Here is a 19706-nt window from a genome sequence, read left to right as displayed (position 1 = left end):
TTTACGTTGGAAATGATAACCCGCATCATCATTTACTTTGGGGTTTGTACCTTTTTCATATCATTAACATATACTAATACACACTTACAGACCAAAGGGAAATGTAAAAACATGAATCGGACATTAGGTGATCTTATTCTAAGATTCTCAAAAGATTAAGTGTTTTTTAAATTTTTATCCGTTCTTATTCAGTTAAAAAGCTTAAATGATCACAATATTGAGGCACAAGGGATTATGGGTATTCCTTACAACATCAAGCAGACTTGAACGCGCTAAAGTTTTCGACTGAAATGTACTTATTATTAAATATTAAATAATACAAGAAAATATATGATACGACTTATTATTCGCACATAGTTCATTTTGTACATTAATTGTGTATTTGTTTATAATTTTACTTTATAAAAATCTAGTTCTCAATAAATGTTAATATTACTACATGTATGTAGAAATTATGAGGTTTAATCTAATATATTTTACGAATCCAAAAAGTAGGTTTTTCAGTGTACACTATTAATTTTCCAATTTGTTTATGAATCCTTCGTGTTGTCTTTTGATAGTTAGTTTTATTTATTTATTTATCCTTAAAATAAAAATGAATCCTGAGATACTCTGATAGTCTTTTGATCTAATATCAAGCTCATAAAAAGGCTGTGCCATTGGTCCACTTCTGCATCAGTTGTTATTAAAGAAGCCTTCAGATTGATTGACTAAGATGAGATTTTCTGAACTAAGAGCTGTGTAGTGGTTTTTATAGCTGCCTACTCCTGTGGAAGAACTTGTCCACTCATCCATTCTCTCTTTTTTCATCCCTCCATCTGCTTCGCTCCTTCAAACCTAAAGCCTGAGAAATACAGACATCCAAAGACTCTCATTATCAGTCGCTTCTACCCGAGTAACAGTAGTCAGAAATAAACACTTGGATAGGTTGCATAGTCAAAGCCTGTCCAAGCTCTCATCTTCCTCATTAAAGGAAAGAATGACCGTAAATAAGAGCGACGTGGAAAAACACAAAGGCCAGAGTGCTTTTTGCACATTGTACTGATTAACACAAGAAGAGGATGTATTTTTTTGCTTTCAAAATTTGAAATGGTCGCCAGAAAATTAGCGAGAAAAGCAGAACGATAGCAAAGCCAAAGCTGCAATTTTCTTTCATTTAGAGCCCAATCCTATTACAACACTTTGTTTGTTTGTCTGTCATACATTTTGTATATCTACATCCTAGGTATCCGAAAGGTGTGATTACGTGTATGTCAACGGTAAGGAGACGCGTGGAAGAGTGAGGATGATGGTGAACTTCACCTACAGTTACCTGAGCTCTCAGCTGGAGATCAGTGTCTGGACGCCTCGGCTACCTCTGCAGATCGAGATGTCCGATCCGGAGCTCAGTCAGATCAGGGGCTGGAGGGTTCCTGCAGATACTGCCAGCCAAAGGTTAGAGATGTTTTTGTTTAGAATGAACTGTATAAAAATGACTGAAATTCACCTTGATCTTTTGAGATTAAAGAGTTCATTATACTGTGAAAACATACTGTAACTTTCTGAACCGTCCCCGGTCTAAAAACCTTGGTTTATTAAAAGTCATTCATTATGTGCATCTTTGACTTTCATGATGATTAAATATACATGTACCTACATTTACAGTACATGTCAGCAGGGACGTGACCTGAGACTTCACTCATACTTGACCTAATAAAGTAAAATACAGTCTTAATGCATTACTCCACTTTCTTAGAGTAATGATAATTTACTCACCCCTATTTCATCCAAGATGTTTTTGTCTTTCTTACTTTAGTCAAAAAGAAATGAAGTTTTTGAGAAAAACATTCCAGGATTTTCTCCATATACTGTAGTAGACTTCAATTGAGCCCAGGGGTTTGAAGGTCCATATGAAGTTTCAATGCAGCTTCTAAGTATACAAGTCTTGGTTTTGTCATTATTTCACTTGAAGAGGCTAGTATTGCATCCCTAAATTATGTTTTGAATTATAGTGCGGTCCATCTCACAGATCTTTCATATAATGATGCACCACAGGCTCATTATAGGACTAAGGTCAGAGGATGTTGGTGGTCACACCTTGATTTCTTTCTTATTTTGTGCCCATATGAATTAAAATAGTCAGTGATGCTTTTTGCAGCATGTAATGGTGTATTATCCTCCATGAAAGTATAATTATTTAGAAGTCATTATTTATTTTATATCCCATAGTAAAGAACCATCTTTTAGGAACTCTACATATCTTCTAGATGTCCTTCTGACCCCCCCAGGGACCCTGAAGGGACCTATCATCTTACTTCCCAATATTCCAGTTCAAATCATTACTCTGGCACCTCTTCCTAATGTTACAGTCTTGTTTGAATATAGTGGCTATTCACCAACAATCCAGAATGACATTCATACATTATTCAGTGTAATATGGCATGTCAATGAATAAAACTGTTTCAAAATAGTCTTGTATTCTGAGCTCATAGCAAATGTTTAATATTTGCAAGTTTTGGTTTGAGGGAGGGGTAGAAATACAGCTTTATGCACTAAAGGATCTCATATTAAAGGGGTTCTTGGGATTTCAGAGACACCAGCAGATTTAAATACTGTACATGTTTGCTTCTTAACTGGCTTTTTATTGCTGCATTTTACTAATATTTTTCTAAAAATATATATTAGTAAGCCTTTATATAGTCCAATCTTTCTGTACTGTGAATCCCTCGTGATTTATATATGACATATATAATAGTTCGATAATTTCTGTTTAGGTTCACCAATATACAGTAAATTGTTATAGGAAGTAATTTGCTTTTATTAAGATAATGCACACTTTTTTGTCTTTGGAAAGATCTTTTTTCATACCCATATTGAATGAGAACTACAACTTGCTTAATAATTTGGAACAGCATATTTTGCATATTTTTCAAAGTAGGCTATTCTTTGACATTATTTTTTTTATTTAAATATAATATCATCCACACAGTCATATAATTGTTGAGGGTAAAAAAAACTGTAAACTTACTGACTGTATCGGAAAAAATAACAAAAATGGCATATGCATAAAAATTTGGAACACGGTGTATTCACGTAAAAAGGTCAGGTTATGCAAAACTACCGCTCCAGTGCTTAAAAGTGTGAAGAAGGAGGACTAATCCAACGTTGTTGTATGTGAAAAGACACAAATTAAAGTCTTTGCGTCAGTTTATTGTTTAAAATAGTCGGCAAGTGTGCGTTTCACATATGTAATGTGTGACCTTTCGTCATGATTACGCAATAGTTCTGGTAATAAAAAACACGTTTTCCTTTTTTTGACTAATGTTTGGCTAGATAAGACCCTTATGCCTAGGTTAGGATAGATTAGAGCCCTTTGAAGCTGCATTGAACTACAGTCTGGACCTTCAAACAGTTGGGTTCTATTGAAGTCCACTATATAGAGAACCATCCTGAAATGTTTTCCTCAAAAAACTTAATTTCTTTTTGACTGTAATAAGAAAAATAAACATCTTGGATGACATGGGGGCGAGTAAATTATGAGAATTTTTTATGATAGTGGATTAATCCTTTAAAAGCACAGCAGTAAAGCTTCTTTTTAAGTCTATCAAAGGATGTTTATTAAATATTAAAAATAAAACCCTTTACTAACATTATTATAAATCTACCTCAGAAGAAAAATGTAAATTAAAAATTATATATATAGATGACCTCTTTAAATAAGCAGAAATGTGCACAGAATTTCATTAAGTTGCTGTTTTGTTTTATAATCTTGAGCTGAGCAAAAAAATCTCCAACACAACCCACGTGTTACAGTGTGCTATTAACATAGTTTGAAAACTTTTTTATATTGCAGATTTTTACATTACCGTAATCAGCCTTCTAATATGTGATCATGTTTGTGAAATTCAATCTTAAGTAAGTCTCATGATCTAATTATGAGATTAGGAGCAAAGTTTGATATCAATTATTGTTTTCACATTGATTTTAATCTTTGACATGATCTTACTCAGTCAATATTAAAGATATCAATGTTATTTTTTTCACTTAATGTTCTTTACATTATGTATGATGATCTTGTGAAATAAATAGCAATCATAAAAAATACTTTAGCTTGGTTTTCACATATTTCCAAGCACCAGACTGAGGTGATGACCTTTCTAAAGTGTCTGGAAAAAGCACAGTATTTACCTCACTGATTGAGTGTGATCCACAATATTCCAGCTCAGCGGTGTCAGTCTGTGCTCGTCCTTATCAGCCCTTCACTCAGTCATTTTCCATGCTCTATCGTGCCCTGGTAACAGGTGATCTCCCTCCGGAGCGCTGAATGGAGGTAAAGGGGAGGATGCGGACGCTGACTTTTTAATTACCGCAGAGTATTTTTCAGGCGCACCTGCTTCTGACGTGCCACAGGTTAACGCTACAGTTCACTGTGGATATTTAGAAGATAATTTTTAATTACTCTCCCACTAGAAACAATCCTGACGGGTTAATTCATGTGTGATAAGTGTGCAACCGAATGATGAAAGACAGATGGATTGAGCAGTTGAAAAATGTTCAGAGACTGATGATGTGAAGTCTGAGGTATAAGTCTGGATGAAAGTCAGTTTTATACCAAGACCAAAATCTTTAATCTGAAGAATTAGTGAGGGCTGGAGTTAAATTCTGTATGATTAAGATTTTCCAGACTTGATTCCCATGCCGTTTTTATTTCTCGATAAAAGCGTGTGCCAAATGCATCAATGTAAATGTAAACATGCAAAGGTGTTTAGTGACCAAACAGTTAACCAGTTTTTCTTTTCAAGGAAATTTAGCGGCTCTTTTCATCCTTCCGCCATATATTGATCTGGTAACCATGGGGATCAGGGAATCTTTCCCCAGTAGCCTTAAAGGCTTGTGAGCTGATTCTTAAAGCGTAAACAAAGACCAGATCTTCTGAGTCACAGATACATCAAATAATTGAAAGTCAATAGGTTTAAACTGCACATAAACTAGATTGTAGGTGAGTGTATATTAGGCTTCATGGCCATGTCCCCAGATGTTTTTGAGTCACATACCCTCGTGCCTCCATGAGGCACTGTAATACATTTGCTCTTGATCTGAGGTGGTGCTATCCGTCCCAGCTTTTGTTTTGATTGCCTCTGTAAGAGCAGAAAATATGTGGTTGAGTTGTATATCTCAACTCATTACACCCGAGACCTCCTGTGACCTGACATTCCTCAACCAAGTACCGCCTGTCCTGTTTATACACCTGTGTTCTGTAAATGTCATGCTGTTTCTGGCGACGGTCGGGCGTTGTTGCGTAGAAGTGCAGAAGAGCGTGGCCTCTCCACCCGTCAGACTCACCATGTTAACCTGAAACTGCTGTTGTTTTTTATTTTGGATGGCTCTGGCTCATTATAAACTCTGGCACAGTGAGTGCGTCCTGCTATTCGCCTGACACTGTGCAGAGAGAAAATGCATCACTGAAATGTGAATCAGTTCAGTGAATCAGAGTTCAGTTTTACAGCCTGTTGAAGCGACTTACCTGTTATAAGAGTCTAAAAGCAGCCACTGCTGCTCAAGAGAATATAAATTAGAATTTTCTGGAATATATTTGACTTTTTCTGCTTCATTGTTATTTTCAGTCTTCATTTCAGTTTTCCAGTGTGGCCAAAATATTGAAGAGTGAATGCAATAAAAATAGAATATGAAGAGAATAAGACTAGGCTAGGCTAAAATGCAATAAGAATAGAATGACTAAACTAGACTAGAATGCAATAAGAAAAGAATATGAATAGAATAAGACTAGACTAGACTACACTAGACTAGAGTGCAAAAGAATAAAGTATAAATATAACAAGAGTAGACTAGAATAAAATAAGGCTAGACTAGACTAGAATGCAATGAGAATAGAATATAAATAGAATAAGACTAGACTAGAATCCAGTAAGAATAGAATACGAATAGAATAAGACTAGACTAGACCAGAATGCAATAAGAATAGAATATGAATAGGACTAGACTAGAGTGCAAAAGAATAAAATATAAATATTGTATAATATCTTATTGCAAGAGTAGACTAGAATAAAATAAGGCTTGATTAGACTAGACTAGACTAGAACGCAATGAGAATAGAATACGAATAGAATTAGATTAGAGTAAACTAGACTAGACTGCAAAAAGAATATAATATGTATAGAATAAGAGGACTCTAGACTAGACTAGAATGCAATTTAATAAGACTAGAATATGAATAGAATAAGACTAGACTAGACTAGAATGCAAAAAGAATAGAATAGATTAGAATAGAATATGACTGCACTACAATAGAATAGAATAGAATAAGACTAGACTGCAATAAAATGCAATAAGAATGGATATGAATAGAAGTAGACTAGACTAGAATGCATATAGAATAGAATAGAATAGAATAGAATAGAATAGAATAGAATAGAATAGAATAGAATAAGACTAGACTGCAATAAAATTCAATAAGAATGGAATATGAATAGAAGTAGACTAGACTAGAATGCATTAAGAATAGAATAGAATAGAATAGAATAGAATAGAATAGAATAGAATAGAATAAGACTAGACTAGAACGCAATAAGAATAGAATAGAATAGAATCAGACTAGACTAGAATAAGACTAGACTAGAATGCAATAAGAAAAGAATAGAATAAGACTAGACAAGAATGGAATATGAATAGAATTAGACTAGACTAGAATGCAATGTAATAAGAATAGAATATGAATATAATAAGAGTAGACTAGACTAGACTAGACTAGACCAGACTAGACTAGAATAAGACTAGACTAAAATGCAATAAAAATGGAATATGAATAAAATTAGAGTAGACTAGAATGCAATATAATAAGTATAGAATATGAATAGAATAAGAGTAGACTAGACTAGAACGCATTAAGAATAGACTAGACTAGACTAGACTAGAATAGAATAGAATAGAATAAGACTAGAACGCAATAAGAATAGAATAGAATAGAATAGAATCAGACTAGACTAGAATAAGACTAGACTAGAATGCAATAAGAAAAGAATAGAATAGAATAAGACTAGACAAGAATGGAATATGAATAGAATTAGACTAGACTAGAATGCAATGTAATAAGAATAGAATATGAATATAATAAGAGTAGACTAGACTAGACCAGACTAAAATGCAATAAGAATAGAATAGAATAGAATAGAATAGAATAGAATAGAATAGAATAGAATAAGACTAGACAAGAATGCAATAAGAATGGAATATGAATAAAATTAGAGTAGACTAGAATGCAATATATAGGGGCGGTTTCCCGGACAGGGTTTAGACTAGTCCTAGACTTAAACACTTTTAAGAGCCCTCCAAACTGAAAATAACTTGCACTGACATATCTTAAAATACATCAGTGCCCTTTGTTTTACCTCAAAATGCACACAGGTAATGTTTTTAGTAAGGCATGTTTGTTAAAACTAGTTATATTTCCTAATTAAACTAAGGCCTAGTCCTGGATTAAGCTAATCCTGGTATGGGAAACCGCCCCAATAAGTATAGAATATGAATAGAATAAGAGTAGACTAGACTAGAATGCATTAAGACTAGAACGCATTAAGAATAGAATAGACTAGACTAGACTAGAATAGACTAGACTAGACTAGACTAGAATAGAATAGAATAAGGCTAGACTAGAATGCAATGTAATAAGAATAGAATATGAATAGAATAAGTGTAGACTAGACTAGAATCCATTAAGAATAGAATAGAATAGAATAGAATAGAATAGAATAGAATAGAATAGAATAGAATAGACAAGAATGCAATAAGAATGGAATATGAATAGAATTAGACTAGACTAGAATGCAATGTAATAAGAATAGAATATGAATAGAATATGAATAGAATAAGAGTAGACTAGACTAGAATGCATTAAGAATAGAATAGAATAGAATAGAATAGAATAGAATAAGACTAGACTAAACTAGAATAGAATAGAATAGAATAGAATAGAATAGAATAGAATAGAATAGAATAGAATAGAATAAGACTAGACTAAACTAGAGTAGAGTAGAGTAGAGTAGAGTAGAGTAGAGTAGAGTAGAGTAGAGTAGAGTAGAGTAGAGTAGAGTAGAGTAGAGTAGAGTAGAGTAGAGTAGAGTAGAATAGACTAAGACTAGACAAGAATGCAATAAGAATAGAATATGAATAGAATTAGACTAGACTAGAATGCAATGTAATAAGAACAGAATATGAGTAGAATAAGACTAGACTAGACTAGAGTAGATTATACTAGACTAGAGTACAAAAAGAATAAAATATAAATATAACAGGAGTAGACTAGAATAGATTAAGACTATACTAGACTAGACTATAATACAATAAGAATAGAATACGAATAGAATTACAGCAGACTAGAATAATATAAAATAGAATGCAATAAAAATAGACTAAAAGTAGAGTAGACTAGACTAGACTACAAAAAGAATAGAATATGAATAGAATAAGAGTACTGTAGGCTAGACTAGAGTAGACCTGGTTGCCATGGATTAAAAGTTAACAGCATACAGTGGAGAATAAAGAAATACAATTACATCTATTATTGAAATTGAACTTCTCTGCAGATCCGGGCCAGGAGAAGATGATGTGGATGAAACGGTGAGGAAGGATCGGGGCTGTGGTCCACAGTACCAGAGCACCACAGTCCGTGTCCTCACACACTTTGAGGCAGAACCGGAGGAGTGGCAGGGCCAGCCAGACTTCCTCCTGGGCAGCGATTGGCAGGTGGATGTTACTGAGTTGGTGAGGGATTCATTGAAGGTGGAAGATGAACGTGTGGCCAGGCTCTCGGAAGAACAGGTCCTCATCGGTCTGAACACAGGCACCACTAAAATCCAGGTGAGAAACAGGTAGATAAAAATCTGTTGAATTCATATGTGGAACTGAAAACAAAAAACTTGATTCCTAAATCTTCTCATGCACCATAAAAACAAGAACATTCATGCAATTACAGCTGCCCAAGTGTAAGAAAAACAACTGATAGTTACTGCTGACTAAGCGGCAGCTCATCTGTGTTTATAAACCATAAAAATAATGAAAGGAAGCCCTTGTTTTCATTGGAAATGCAGGCTGTCATTTGTCTGTCACTGTGTGGATAAGAGGTGAGTCAGTCCGTGCTGTGATGTGACGTGTATGCTGTCAAATCAGAGCTCCCTCACAACTCTCATGGGCTGTCTGTTTGCAAATCTTGCTGTTCTCATGACAAACAGTGATCTTCTTTAAAGACCCTCAGATTCAGTAGTATTCTCCTTTATCTATGACAACCACACAGTCTCCCGTATAGACGTAACATATACATCTATCTGTCCAGACAGACACACGTGTACACACGTACACAACAACAATGCATTGGGTTGAAAAGCACTCGTGCCGTTAAAGTGCTATTTGACAGCAAAATATATAAGCCTTAACCACAGTTGAAGAGAGCTTCGATTTTATCCATTTGCAGAAAATTAAAATCAGATAGAAACGCCAATAATGGCTAGGATGGAAAGCATGGAGAGCGTGAAAACAGTGCTGTCTATAGATTGACATGCACTCCCTGAAATCAAAAATCATTGAAGCTATGAGACGGACCTATCCATGAGCACACCACTTACCAAACTTAAATTGAGAAAAAAGACACGTTAAAGACTAACTTTTTATTTTATAGCTGTAGCATCTTACGCAATATTGGGTAACGCCTTAGGCTTCCCCTTAACTTATTCTTATTTGATGTCTAATGAATAAATCTCTCAATTCCAATAGCAAATTAGGATCTTAAAATTAAGGCGGAATATAAATCCAAATCTAAATATATCTTTGCCTTGGCATAACTATATTTTAGATTGACAAACTGTTGCCTGCAGGCTTTCAGACAGTGTACAGATGATGGTTAGTGTGAAGCATGAGCCACGCAGACTGGTGACAGTGGAAGTCCTACTTACGGATAGGAAGCAAATGGCTTTTGACACTTCATTATAACACAATAAATGCCGAAATATGGATGCCACTGCTTTTCTGTTAATTAATCCAGATAGAAAGTCTTCTCATCACGTTTAGTATCAAATCCCATTTCCATGCCCTTAGCATCAATAATTGTCATTTGGAGGAGGGCAGACAGCTGTCAGCTAGACTTATATTTTATATGAAACTGTTTACTTTATGATTTATGATTTGGTTGTCCGGTTATGTTTTTATGCAGGTGAAGTCTCCGTTGTCAGACTCAGTTCTGGCTGAGAGGATTATCCGGGTTGTGGATGATAAAGTTAGTATTACGGAGTTGGGAGTGCAGCTGGTCTCCGGTCTTTCACTGAACCTCCAGCTCAGCCCAGGAAGCAACCGGGCCATCGTTGCCACAGCTACCACACAGGAGACCTTGCACAACCCCAACCAGGTCCAGTCAACTTAGATATAAGTAAAATTATTTCATTTAGACACCTGACACACTCCATATGGGAATATACTGTATGAGGAGCTTTGTTCCAAAACGCAATAAATCCATTTTTACTAATTTCAGTAAAAACGTGTTTTCTATACCAAGAAAGTGACAAGATGAAAACCACTACTTTTACATAGCATCTTTAGGTTATAAAAACATAAAAAAATTCTAATCCATAATTAGATTTTCATAGATTTATTATACAAACTGGTTATTTTTTCCTCAAAATGCTATAAATCTATTGAATCAATATATAAATTTCCATTCATCTTTGCCATGTTTTATGCATTTTGTTGACTAGTGGTATACACTGATTAAAAGAAATAAACATTAATGGCATTAATCAAAACACTTACTTTGTCATATTAAGAACAATTACATTGCTGCTATCATCCTTGGGACGTCGTTGCTGAACTTTTATGACAGCGATCAGCTGTAAAATGTTTCGGTCCTACTCGATTTTCATTGACTTCGAGTAAAATAATGGAAAGTTTTTCATAAGATCCCCTGGGGTATGAAAGAAGCGTGATGCTGTCGCGTGAGAACAAGCAACAGTCTGACTTTTTCCATTACGCGAGTGCCGCTCGCCTAATTATTAGATTTTGATGGCTTACGTTTCTTTCCCGCAACAGAAAATCACCACAGGTTTATCAATGTTATCAAAGTATTATTTTGTTTTTGTTTGTTTGTTGATCACGAAGTACAAAGCAGATGAGAAAAACTAGGATAACGTTTTTGTATTCAACGTGCCGCCATTGTTGTTTACAATGCGTGGAATGGTGCCCTGTGATTTGTTAAGCAGATTTATTGCATTCTGCCGAAAAGGAGGACTGGCGTTTATCGCGTTTTGGGAAAAAAGATGACAGAATAACACGGGGGATATTGGATTTTGCGTAAAATTAAGAACTTACTTTTTAATACTGACCTGATCCAATACTGATTTCGGCAGTAACTCTTTTTTTTTAAATGGCATTTATTGTGTTTTGGAACCAAACTCTTCATATATTCAGTTGGTCCTGAACATTCTGTTAAAATATAACCTTGATATCTTTAACTCTTTCCCCGCCATTGACGAGTTATCTCGTCAATCTGCAATACCGCTATTATATTATATTACCGGAAGTATTGCCCTAGGGCAAACAGCTGTATGTCCGTGTATGTTTTAAAGATCACTCTGCATTTGATCTCTATCAAAAGTCCTTCACAAAAATGAAATTATCTCTGCTTTTTGCTCAAAATTTAGTGTTTTTGATGAAACCTACACATATTTGAGAGGTGATAAAAATAGAACACATGAAGGTAGGATGAAACTGATTTTTTTGTTTGAAAGCAGAGGGTCTGTTCTTTTATTTCATATATTGTATGTTTATATATTGAAAAAGGAGCATTTTTGGAAGGCATTAAACTTTTGTGAAAATCATGAAAAATGCTGGCAGGGAAAGAGTTAATATTGACTGTGTAAGGTCATGTTAAAGATTGAAATCAATGGTTAAAATCAAACTTTGATGCCCCAAATCTCATAATTAAATTATGAGACTTTAGCCTGGATTTCACAAACGTTTAAGGGAGCTCTGAATGCTGCTTACAAAATCACGGCAAAAATATCCAAGATGTTGAAATGCTAACTGTATGGTCTTCAGACCACATACCATGTCTGTTTCTCAGAAATACGCTCTTGGCTAGTGGTTTTTTGTCTTGGAGCAGGTGCAATCGCCATAATGACTTTCGTCATTTTTGCAAAGTCCACTGACATGAAACGCATGCCGATGAAGAGCTGTGGTTTGTTAGTGGATCACGCTGATCAGGGCTGCCCACTTATTCTGAGTCATGTCACTTTCTGTTTAGTCTGATTTTACTAATCCTTCATATCGGCAGGGGTTTCCTCTCTTCCCAATCTTAATAGACATAAAACGAGCAGACTGGATGAATCTCCTGCTGATCAGTACGTCTGTTCGTCTTTAAATTAGTTGTCTGTGACTTATAAACGTTTGAACTGGTGTTGGGAAATCATAGATGCGTGTTTTGATGAATATTAGCATTGCAGAGAGTGGCTCACATTGTGTTTCCCTTTCCTCCCACAGGAGTCTCTTGTCAGCGCATGGCTTCAGTTCAGTGACGGCTCCATGACCCCACTTGACCTTTACAACCCTGCTCATTTCGTCCTAACGGCGACCTCGCTGGACGACCAGGTGCTGTCTGTGAAAAAAGACAACAGGTGGAGGCCGGTGGTGGTGGCTAAGGGTGAAGGGCAAGGCATGCTGGTCCGGGTGGAGATGTATGGACCGGAATCGTGCCTTAAAACCAAACGCCGAACAGTTTTGGCTGCAGGCAACGCCAACGTCCATGTGAAGTTCAGCCGAGGTGAGGAAACAGGAAACAGTGCGAGTGACAGGAGATACAGACCCAATGCCCCATATTATGGAGGATCTATCTCCGATATGGATGCTGGAATAATGAGCAGAGGAGCGACCACCATCAAAACCGGCATTTCCGGGAAAGCCAGCGGTGATAGGCTCTCAGCCGGTGACATTCCAGTCGATTTCGCCGAGTTCCCAGCCCAGGCAGACCTTCCCACTGGACGCAACATGGAAGAGGACCTTCTGCAGACCCGTCGTGGCCTCACCGACCTAGAGATAGGCATGTACGCCCTACTAGGGGTCTTCTGCCTGGCCATCCTCGTATTTTTAATCAATTGTGTCTCATATGCCTATAAGTACCGTAACAAACAGCTCCCACTGGAGGGCCAGGAGACCATGGCTCATGCCCATGACTGGGTTTGGTTGGGCCATGATGCTGAGCTGTTGGAAAGCCAAGCAGGATTGTGTTTGGACCAGGAGGAACTAGGTGGCACCATGGACTCCGGGTTGGGTCTGGAAGAAGGCAGCCAGCTTCTCAACGGTCTGTCAGCTCAGAAGAGCGTGCAAGGACAGGTCCACAGGTCCATATCGGACTCTGGATGTGCTGGACGGGATCACAAGAGCGAATCGTTGAACTCGCCCACCACCAAAAGGAAACGGGTGAAGTTTACCACTTTTAGCCACAGCAAACCCAGCAATGGATGCCCATCTATAAGCCCGCTTCTGATTGGTCAGAATGACATCAAATGGGTTTGCCCAGATATTGAGCTCGGGGACTCCAAAGAGCTCCGAAATTATATGGAAAGGTTAAATGAGAACGCTACTAAAAATATTGCATAGTGGGGGTTGTAGTTATATATTTATGTATTTTTCGGACAAGTGTAGCTCACCCATATGCCTTCTGGGTAAGGTGGCGGTGGTTTGGGGGTGGGGGGGTGTTGGCCTGACTCTACTGCAATCAGACAGACCCACATCTCACCATGAAAAGACAAGCCATTCATCTGGTCTTGTTTCCATGGCAACTGTCATGAGGGTTCATCATCAGGATAGAAGGAAAACAGAGATGGCTATGAAACTACTGAGGATGTAAAACCATGAGAACACTGGAGTATGAGATATTGTGGCTATATTTTCGTTTTGCCGAAGAAGAGGATATTTCATTTTTATATTACAAGTTTTGTTTTCCTTAACACGCTGAATGCTTGGTGGTGGCATACTTTCTAGTAAGTGGATATCAAACTACAAACAAAGAAGAGTTGACAGTTAAACATATCAGTAGCAGGTTGGAACCTGAAGCATTTCCATGATGATGATGATGATGATGAAGATGATGGGAGACCACATTTTGTAAGATTTTACATATTTTTATACATCTCCCCTCCTTGTCCACGTTAGTGTCTAGCTACTTTATTTCTTCAAAGTCTTAACTTACATATGTAAATGCATGTGAATTGAAAATTCAAGGACAAATATTTTGGGACTTTTGTCCAGCAACAGTGTGTGAATGATCATGTATATACTGTGAAGCAGAGACTTCTGGGAAACGGGCAGACAAATGACCCTCCACGAGCCGTTGAGCAAATTGTATTGTTGTAGGTAGTGTTATCAATATTGTATAATACGTTGTTTACAGTATTAGAATGATAGATGGTATGCACTCCAATTGCTTTTGTATGTGCGCCAAAGCTGTGCATTGCCTCTTTGTCAAACTTTTTCTTTGTCTTTCGGTTTTGCTTTGCTGTTTTTTTAATGTACAGTGCACATGTAGCAAACACTTGCAACTCGTTAAACAGGTAAAATCTCTTCTATTCAGTTAAACATCCTTATGACTAACCTAAAGCTTAGGTTAAAGTGGATTGGATTGGTTTGGCATTTAATCCTTAGGTACACTCTTAAAAATAAAGGTGCTTCACAAGAACCTTTTTTGGTTCCACAAAGAACCATTTAGTCATAGGTTCTATAAATACATTTTTGATACATTTTTATTATCTGAAGAACCCTTTTTCACCGTTAAGAACTTTTTGTGAAACAGAAAGGTGCTTCAGATGTTAAAGGTGCTTTAGAGAACCATTTAGACAAAAAAGGTTCTTCTATGGCATCGTGAAGCATCTTCATTTTTTAAGAGTGTAACGTGAATAACGCACAAGACAATTTTATACTGTAAGTATACTAATTAGACCAAAACATCTGTATTAGTGTACGTCAGGGTGATTCTCGCGAAATTAGACTTATGAGGTGCATTAAACATTTTGATAAAAAAGTAAATGCAAAGTAAGATTATCATAATAAGAAGCATACAGTTACAAACATCTCTTCATGTACTATTTTGCACATGATTTTTATATGACATCATACAAACCAATGTTTTTTACACATTTAAGGGGAAAATTTTCATTACCGCAACGTGTCCATTGACTGGATTTGGGTTTTTTTGACATGGAAATATATATAATTAAAAAATCTAAAAGATAAAAAGCTTCAGGGCATGTTATACTATAAACTTTTACAGTAAAGAAACATGTGGTATTTGGTGATCATTGGTAAATGTAGAGACAATAATAAGGAATATAAATGTGTCCAAGACCAATTTTCTCATCCTCCACAATTATTTTCAATCATTGTTTAAGCCCTCAATGAACTAACATTTTCAAAAAAATTGTTGGAAGGGACATAATTGACTGTGACACTCAAGATGGCTACCAGATAAGTAGTTCTTATTTTTTCTCTTCAGATAAAAGTTGACATTTTGTTTGTCATAGTACCTAGAAAACTTTTTAGTTCTCATTACCGAATCATGAGTGTAAATGCATATATTTAAAATCATGTTGCGGTAATGATCATTTTTGATAATGATAATCTAAAATATTTAAATAATTCTATAGGTAATATTTTTTTTAATCCTTTAAAAATAATGGTTATATTAAGTTTAGATCTTATATGTAAAAAAAAATTGGCTTCAAGGGCTTTAAAAAAATATCTGATGCTGGACACCTTCTAAATCTGGATTTCGTTAGAATCACCCATCAGCGTTTTTAACTCTTATCCAGTAGTCATTTAGTCTAAGTTACAGGTTAGTTACATTTTTTCATAGTTTTATTTTAAAGGCGTAGTTAATTCTGTCATTATTTGTTCATCCTTATGTTGTTCTAAACCTGAATGAATGACTTTTTTCTGATGAACATACTGAAGATATTTTGATAAATGATTGTGAGCACACAGCTGACAGTATCCATTGAATTCCATCATATTTGTTTTTCCTACTATGGAAGTCAATGGTTACAATCAGCTGTGTGCTTATTATTTATAAAAATGTTTTTTTTGTGTTCATCAGAATAAAGAAATTCATACAGGTTTAGAACATGAGGATGACAAAATTTTCCTTTTTGGGTAGATTATTAGGCAATTAATTTCTCAAGAAAGGTGTGTTGGATGAAAATCCCTAAAAACTGTATTATTATGTGAATTTTTGCTGTTTCCAGTTCAACCCATATCTTTTTTATTAAAACAAAACAGAAAAGTACACTGACAGCTAAGCCAATTTTAGCAGACCTCTAACATTTGTATTTCTTGTGTGTTTATTCTAATGATAATTTGCTGATCAAGGTTGCAGTTCACAATGTTGGTCAGCGTACATATCACAAAACTGTAATAGTCTATTCAATTTTTTTTATGTGATGTGATGCTGTTTTATGTAGCATTTTATTGTTATTTTACTTTAAAAAGATCTTACATTTATTTCTTATAACTTTATATATTTTTATTTTCTTGTCTTGTTTGAGCTTAAAGCGCTACCTATCATTTATGTCATACGCTACACAAAAATAATATTTTGATATTTGCATAGTAAATTAACCATGACATCCTGCCTTTCCACTTTTTACCAGTTGATGGCACTGATTTCTAACCTCTGTTGCCTCAGAGGACACAGATGTTGATGGTCATTTCCCTTGACAGGCTCATGACCCGGAGACTCAGAATAAAGGTTACACGTTACTGCTGTATTACGGTGTGCGGATATTGCATATGTTGCGACTCAACCCTTGCCTTGAAACTATACGCATGAAGTATGTTTTGAGAGCAGACTATAATTTTACCTCATTTAACTGCAGTAAAGCACAGTCTTTAATGAGAAGTATGTTGCAGCTGCTTCTGAGCACCGTGTAATTCAAAGGTTATTGCACACACAATAGCTCTGGGTGTGAGATATAGTCCATTTCTTGGTCTTGCACATTAAAGAATCATTAGCACTTAGATCTCAATGTTGGATGGTGCTGCTCCCACCCCTCTGAGATCGGTCATACTAATTAATGATCACTGTGGTGAGTCTTTACTCCGTGTTAATGTGACATTACCATACAAACCTTCAAGCTAAATGATTGCACCCATTTAACCACAAAGCTGACGTTAACGCATTCTTTACTTTTTTTGACTCGTCCATCTTTTCAGTGAAAGTTTGACCTCTGTGACCCGTTTATTTGAAAGAATGTTTCGGTAGCTTATTGATATTCCCCGATACGCCCTGTTAATGTATCTTTTATTATGGTAATCTGAATGTCGACCGGACAGAAACAGCCTTGATTTCTTTCTAATACGCTTTCCCTGTCACAAATACACAAAGAGAGGGCATTCGGCACCCAACTCCGTCCAAGGAGACGACTGAAACAATGCCAGTTCATTACCGAAAATCATACGTGCGTTTTTAGATGCGCGGTTAATATCTTTCCCAGCGGTATACGCCTTTTTGAGATCCAAATTGAGGCGCCCCACACTTAACCCTCAGAGGGATGCGTCTGGAATTGGGTCTGTTTTCTTCTTTTATCTCAGCTGATATTTCCGTATTTGGGTCTCTGTTTTGTACATCTCGGAGGAATAACACGGGAACGTTCTAAATTAAATCATGACATTAGGACTTGTCTGTCAGGATCTGTATTAATACGGTTAATGCCGTAGGCAGGTTATCGCATCCGTAAAACATTTAATTTCTTTTCAAGCTATCCGGATGTTATGAAACAAAAGGTGAGGTGATAACAAGATCCCACCACCTTTCATTAGCCGAGTTTTAATGAAGAACATCTTCTTTTAATCTTGTCCTCTGCTAGTTAAACAAACGTTGGCATTGCCGTAAATGTATAAAAGACGTCCCTGTAGCTCAACTGCATAGATATATACACTAGACTAGATGTCGCCTTGGGGTTCTAAGTATGCATCAAAACCGCCGGCATCTTAGAACAGGGGTCTTGTCATAGGAAGTAGCTAGGTTAAGCTGCTATCTCCGCCTCTACTTCCAATTCGTGGACGATGCCGGACTTTTGTGCTGCGTATTGATGTTAGGCCTAACGTACTAGCACAATGCATTATAGTTATAAAAAGTAGATTTTCAAAATATTAAAACTTTTATTTTTTTCTGGACTCAATGCTAAATACATGTCTGACTGTTGAAACGAACCAAAAGAAAATGACACTGATGCGGGGTTCCCCTGTTTCAAGATGGCGGCTTTATTTGACGCATTCGGTCCAGCGAACTGCCGTAGCCAAGGTGACATCTAGTTTACAAATCTATGTCTCAACTGGTGGCTACCCAGTCTCATGAAATTTCGTGATATAGTCACGTAACTTTTTGATTTTTATTTGTGATATTGTCACGAATTTCCGTGTGTTTTCGTGATCGTATCACGAATTTCTTTTTAAGTGTCATAGTCACGGATTGGTTACTCAACTGCTTTTTCCTATTTTTAAACCATTGTCGCTTCAGTTTAGGGTTAGATTTGGTGTTGCATTAGGAAGTCACTTTAATGGTTTATACAATTTTTTCTGATTTATTTTTTAAAATTTTCTGATTTTTAAACCACTGTTCCCTGGTGTTAGGGTTAGAGTTGGGTTTGGGTAAGGATGTCATTTTATGTAAATCTAACCTTAAACCAATATGATCCCACAAAGTTCTGTGGGATAGTCACAGAATTTTTTGCTAATTTTTCCGTGGCATTCTCACGGATCTCCGCATTTTTCCATGGCCCTGCCACGGACTTTCTTTTCAGTGGCATTTCTCACGGATTGGTTACTTAACTGCTTTTTACTATTTTCAAACCATTGTCGCTTCGTTTTACGGTTAGATTTGGTGTTTGCGTTAGTATGTCACTTTTAGTATTGGTTTATACTATTTTTTCTGATGTATTCTTTTATATTTTCTAAACTTTAAACAATTGTCGCCTGGTGTTAGAGTTGGGTTTGGGTAGGGATGTCATTTTATGTAAACCTAAACCGAAGTGACAAGAAAATATGACGAAACAGTTGAGTAACAAATACGTGACAATGACACGTAAACAGAAATGCGTGATACGATTACGAATAAATTTGGAAATTCTTGACAATATCACAAAAATTATCAAAAATTTACATGACTATATCACGAAATTTCGTGAGACTGGGCTGAGCATTGCAGTAGCTGCGACAAAAGGTCATTGGTTAAAATGTTTACCTTGAAGCAAGTTGCTTTGGATAAAAGCGTCTACCAAATGTATAAACATAAAATAGATGATAGGCTTTATCGTCATCTTTACCAATAACTGCTTTGGTGGGTTTTATAAATGGATCTGTCATCAATGTCTTGACGGTAGCTCATCATTTACAGACAGATATATGAAATGTCAATCATCTTCGGAATGTAAAACTTCCACATTGGTTATTCTCTCACAGACAATATTCCATGACATGAACATTTGGCTTTTACAAGAATTGATACAACTGGGAGAAGCGTATATTCCGGATGATTTTGCCATGTCTAGTACAACAGTAAACTGGCTCTGTCTTGCTTTCATGTGCTGTTCAAAGTGTATCTTCTCACACTACCAGAAAGAGCGTGACAGACCGAACCACAGAAACTGATAGCAGCGTAGCGTATGTGAGATGAGAACCAA

The 19706-nt window shown here is 36.2% G+C and overlaps 1 protein-coding gene across 1 annotated transcript in view; it reads left to right on the top strand.

Moving 5' to 3' along the window:
* LOC135721764 (transmembrane protein 132C) overlaps positions 1 to 15145 on the top strand; it is a 193060-nt gene extending 177915 nt beyond the window's left edge. The window contains exons 6-9 of the mRNA XM_065244225.1: positions 1226 to 1434; positions 8580 to 8853; positions 10199 to 10390; positions 12517 to 15145. Coding sequence (XP_065100297.1) covers positions 1226 to 1434; positions 8580 to 8853; positions 10199 to 10390; positions 12517 to 13632 — 1791 coding nt within the window. The 3' untranslated portion in view covers positions 13633 to 15145. The remainder of the gene's footprint in view (positions 1 to 1225; positions 1435 to 8579; positions 8854 to 10198; positions 10391 to 12516) is intronic.
* Positions 15146 to 19706: the final 4561 nt, after the last annotated feature.

Source organism: Paramisgurnus dabryanus, chromosome 18, assembly GCF_030506205.2.
Source record: "Paramisgurnus dabryanus chromosome 18, PD_genome_1.1, whole genome shotgun sequence".
Classification (NCBI taxonomy): domain Eukaryota; kingdom Metazoa; phylum Chordata; class Actinopteri; order Cypriniformes; family Cobitidae; genus Paramisgurnus; species Paramisgurnus dabryanus.
The sequence above is the reverse complement of the archived record's forward strand: the minus strand, read 5'-3'. Positions and strand labels throughout refer to the sequence as shown.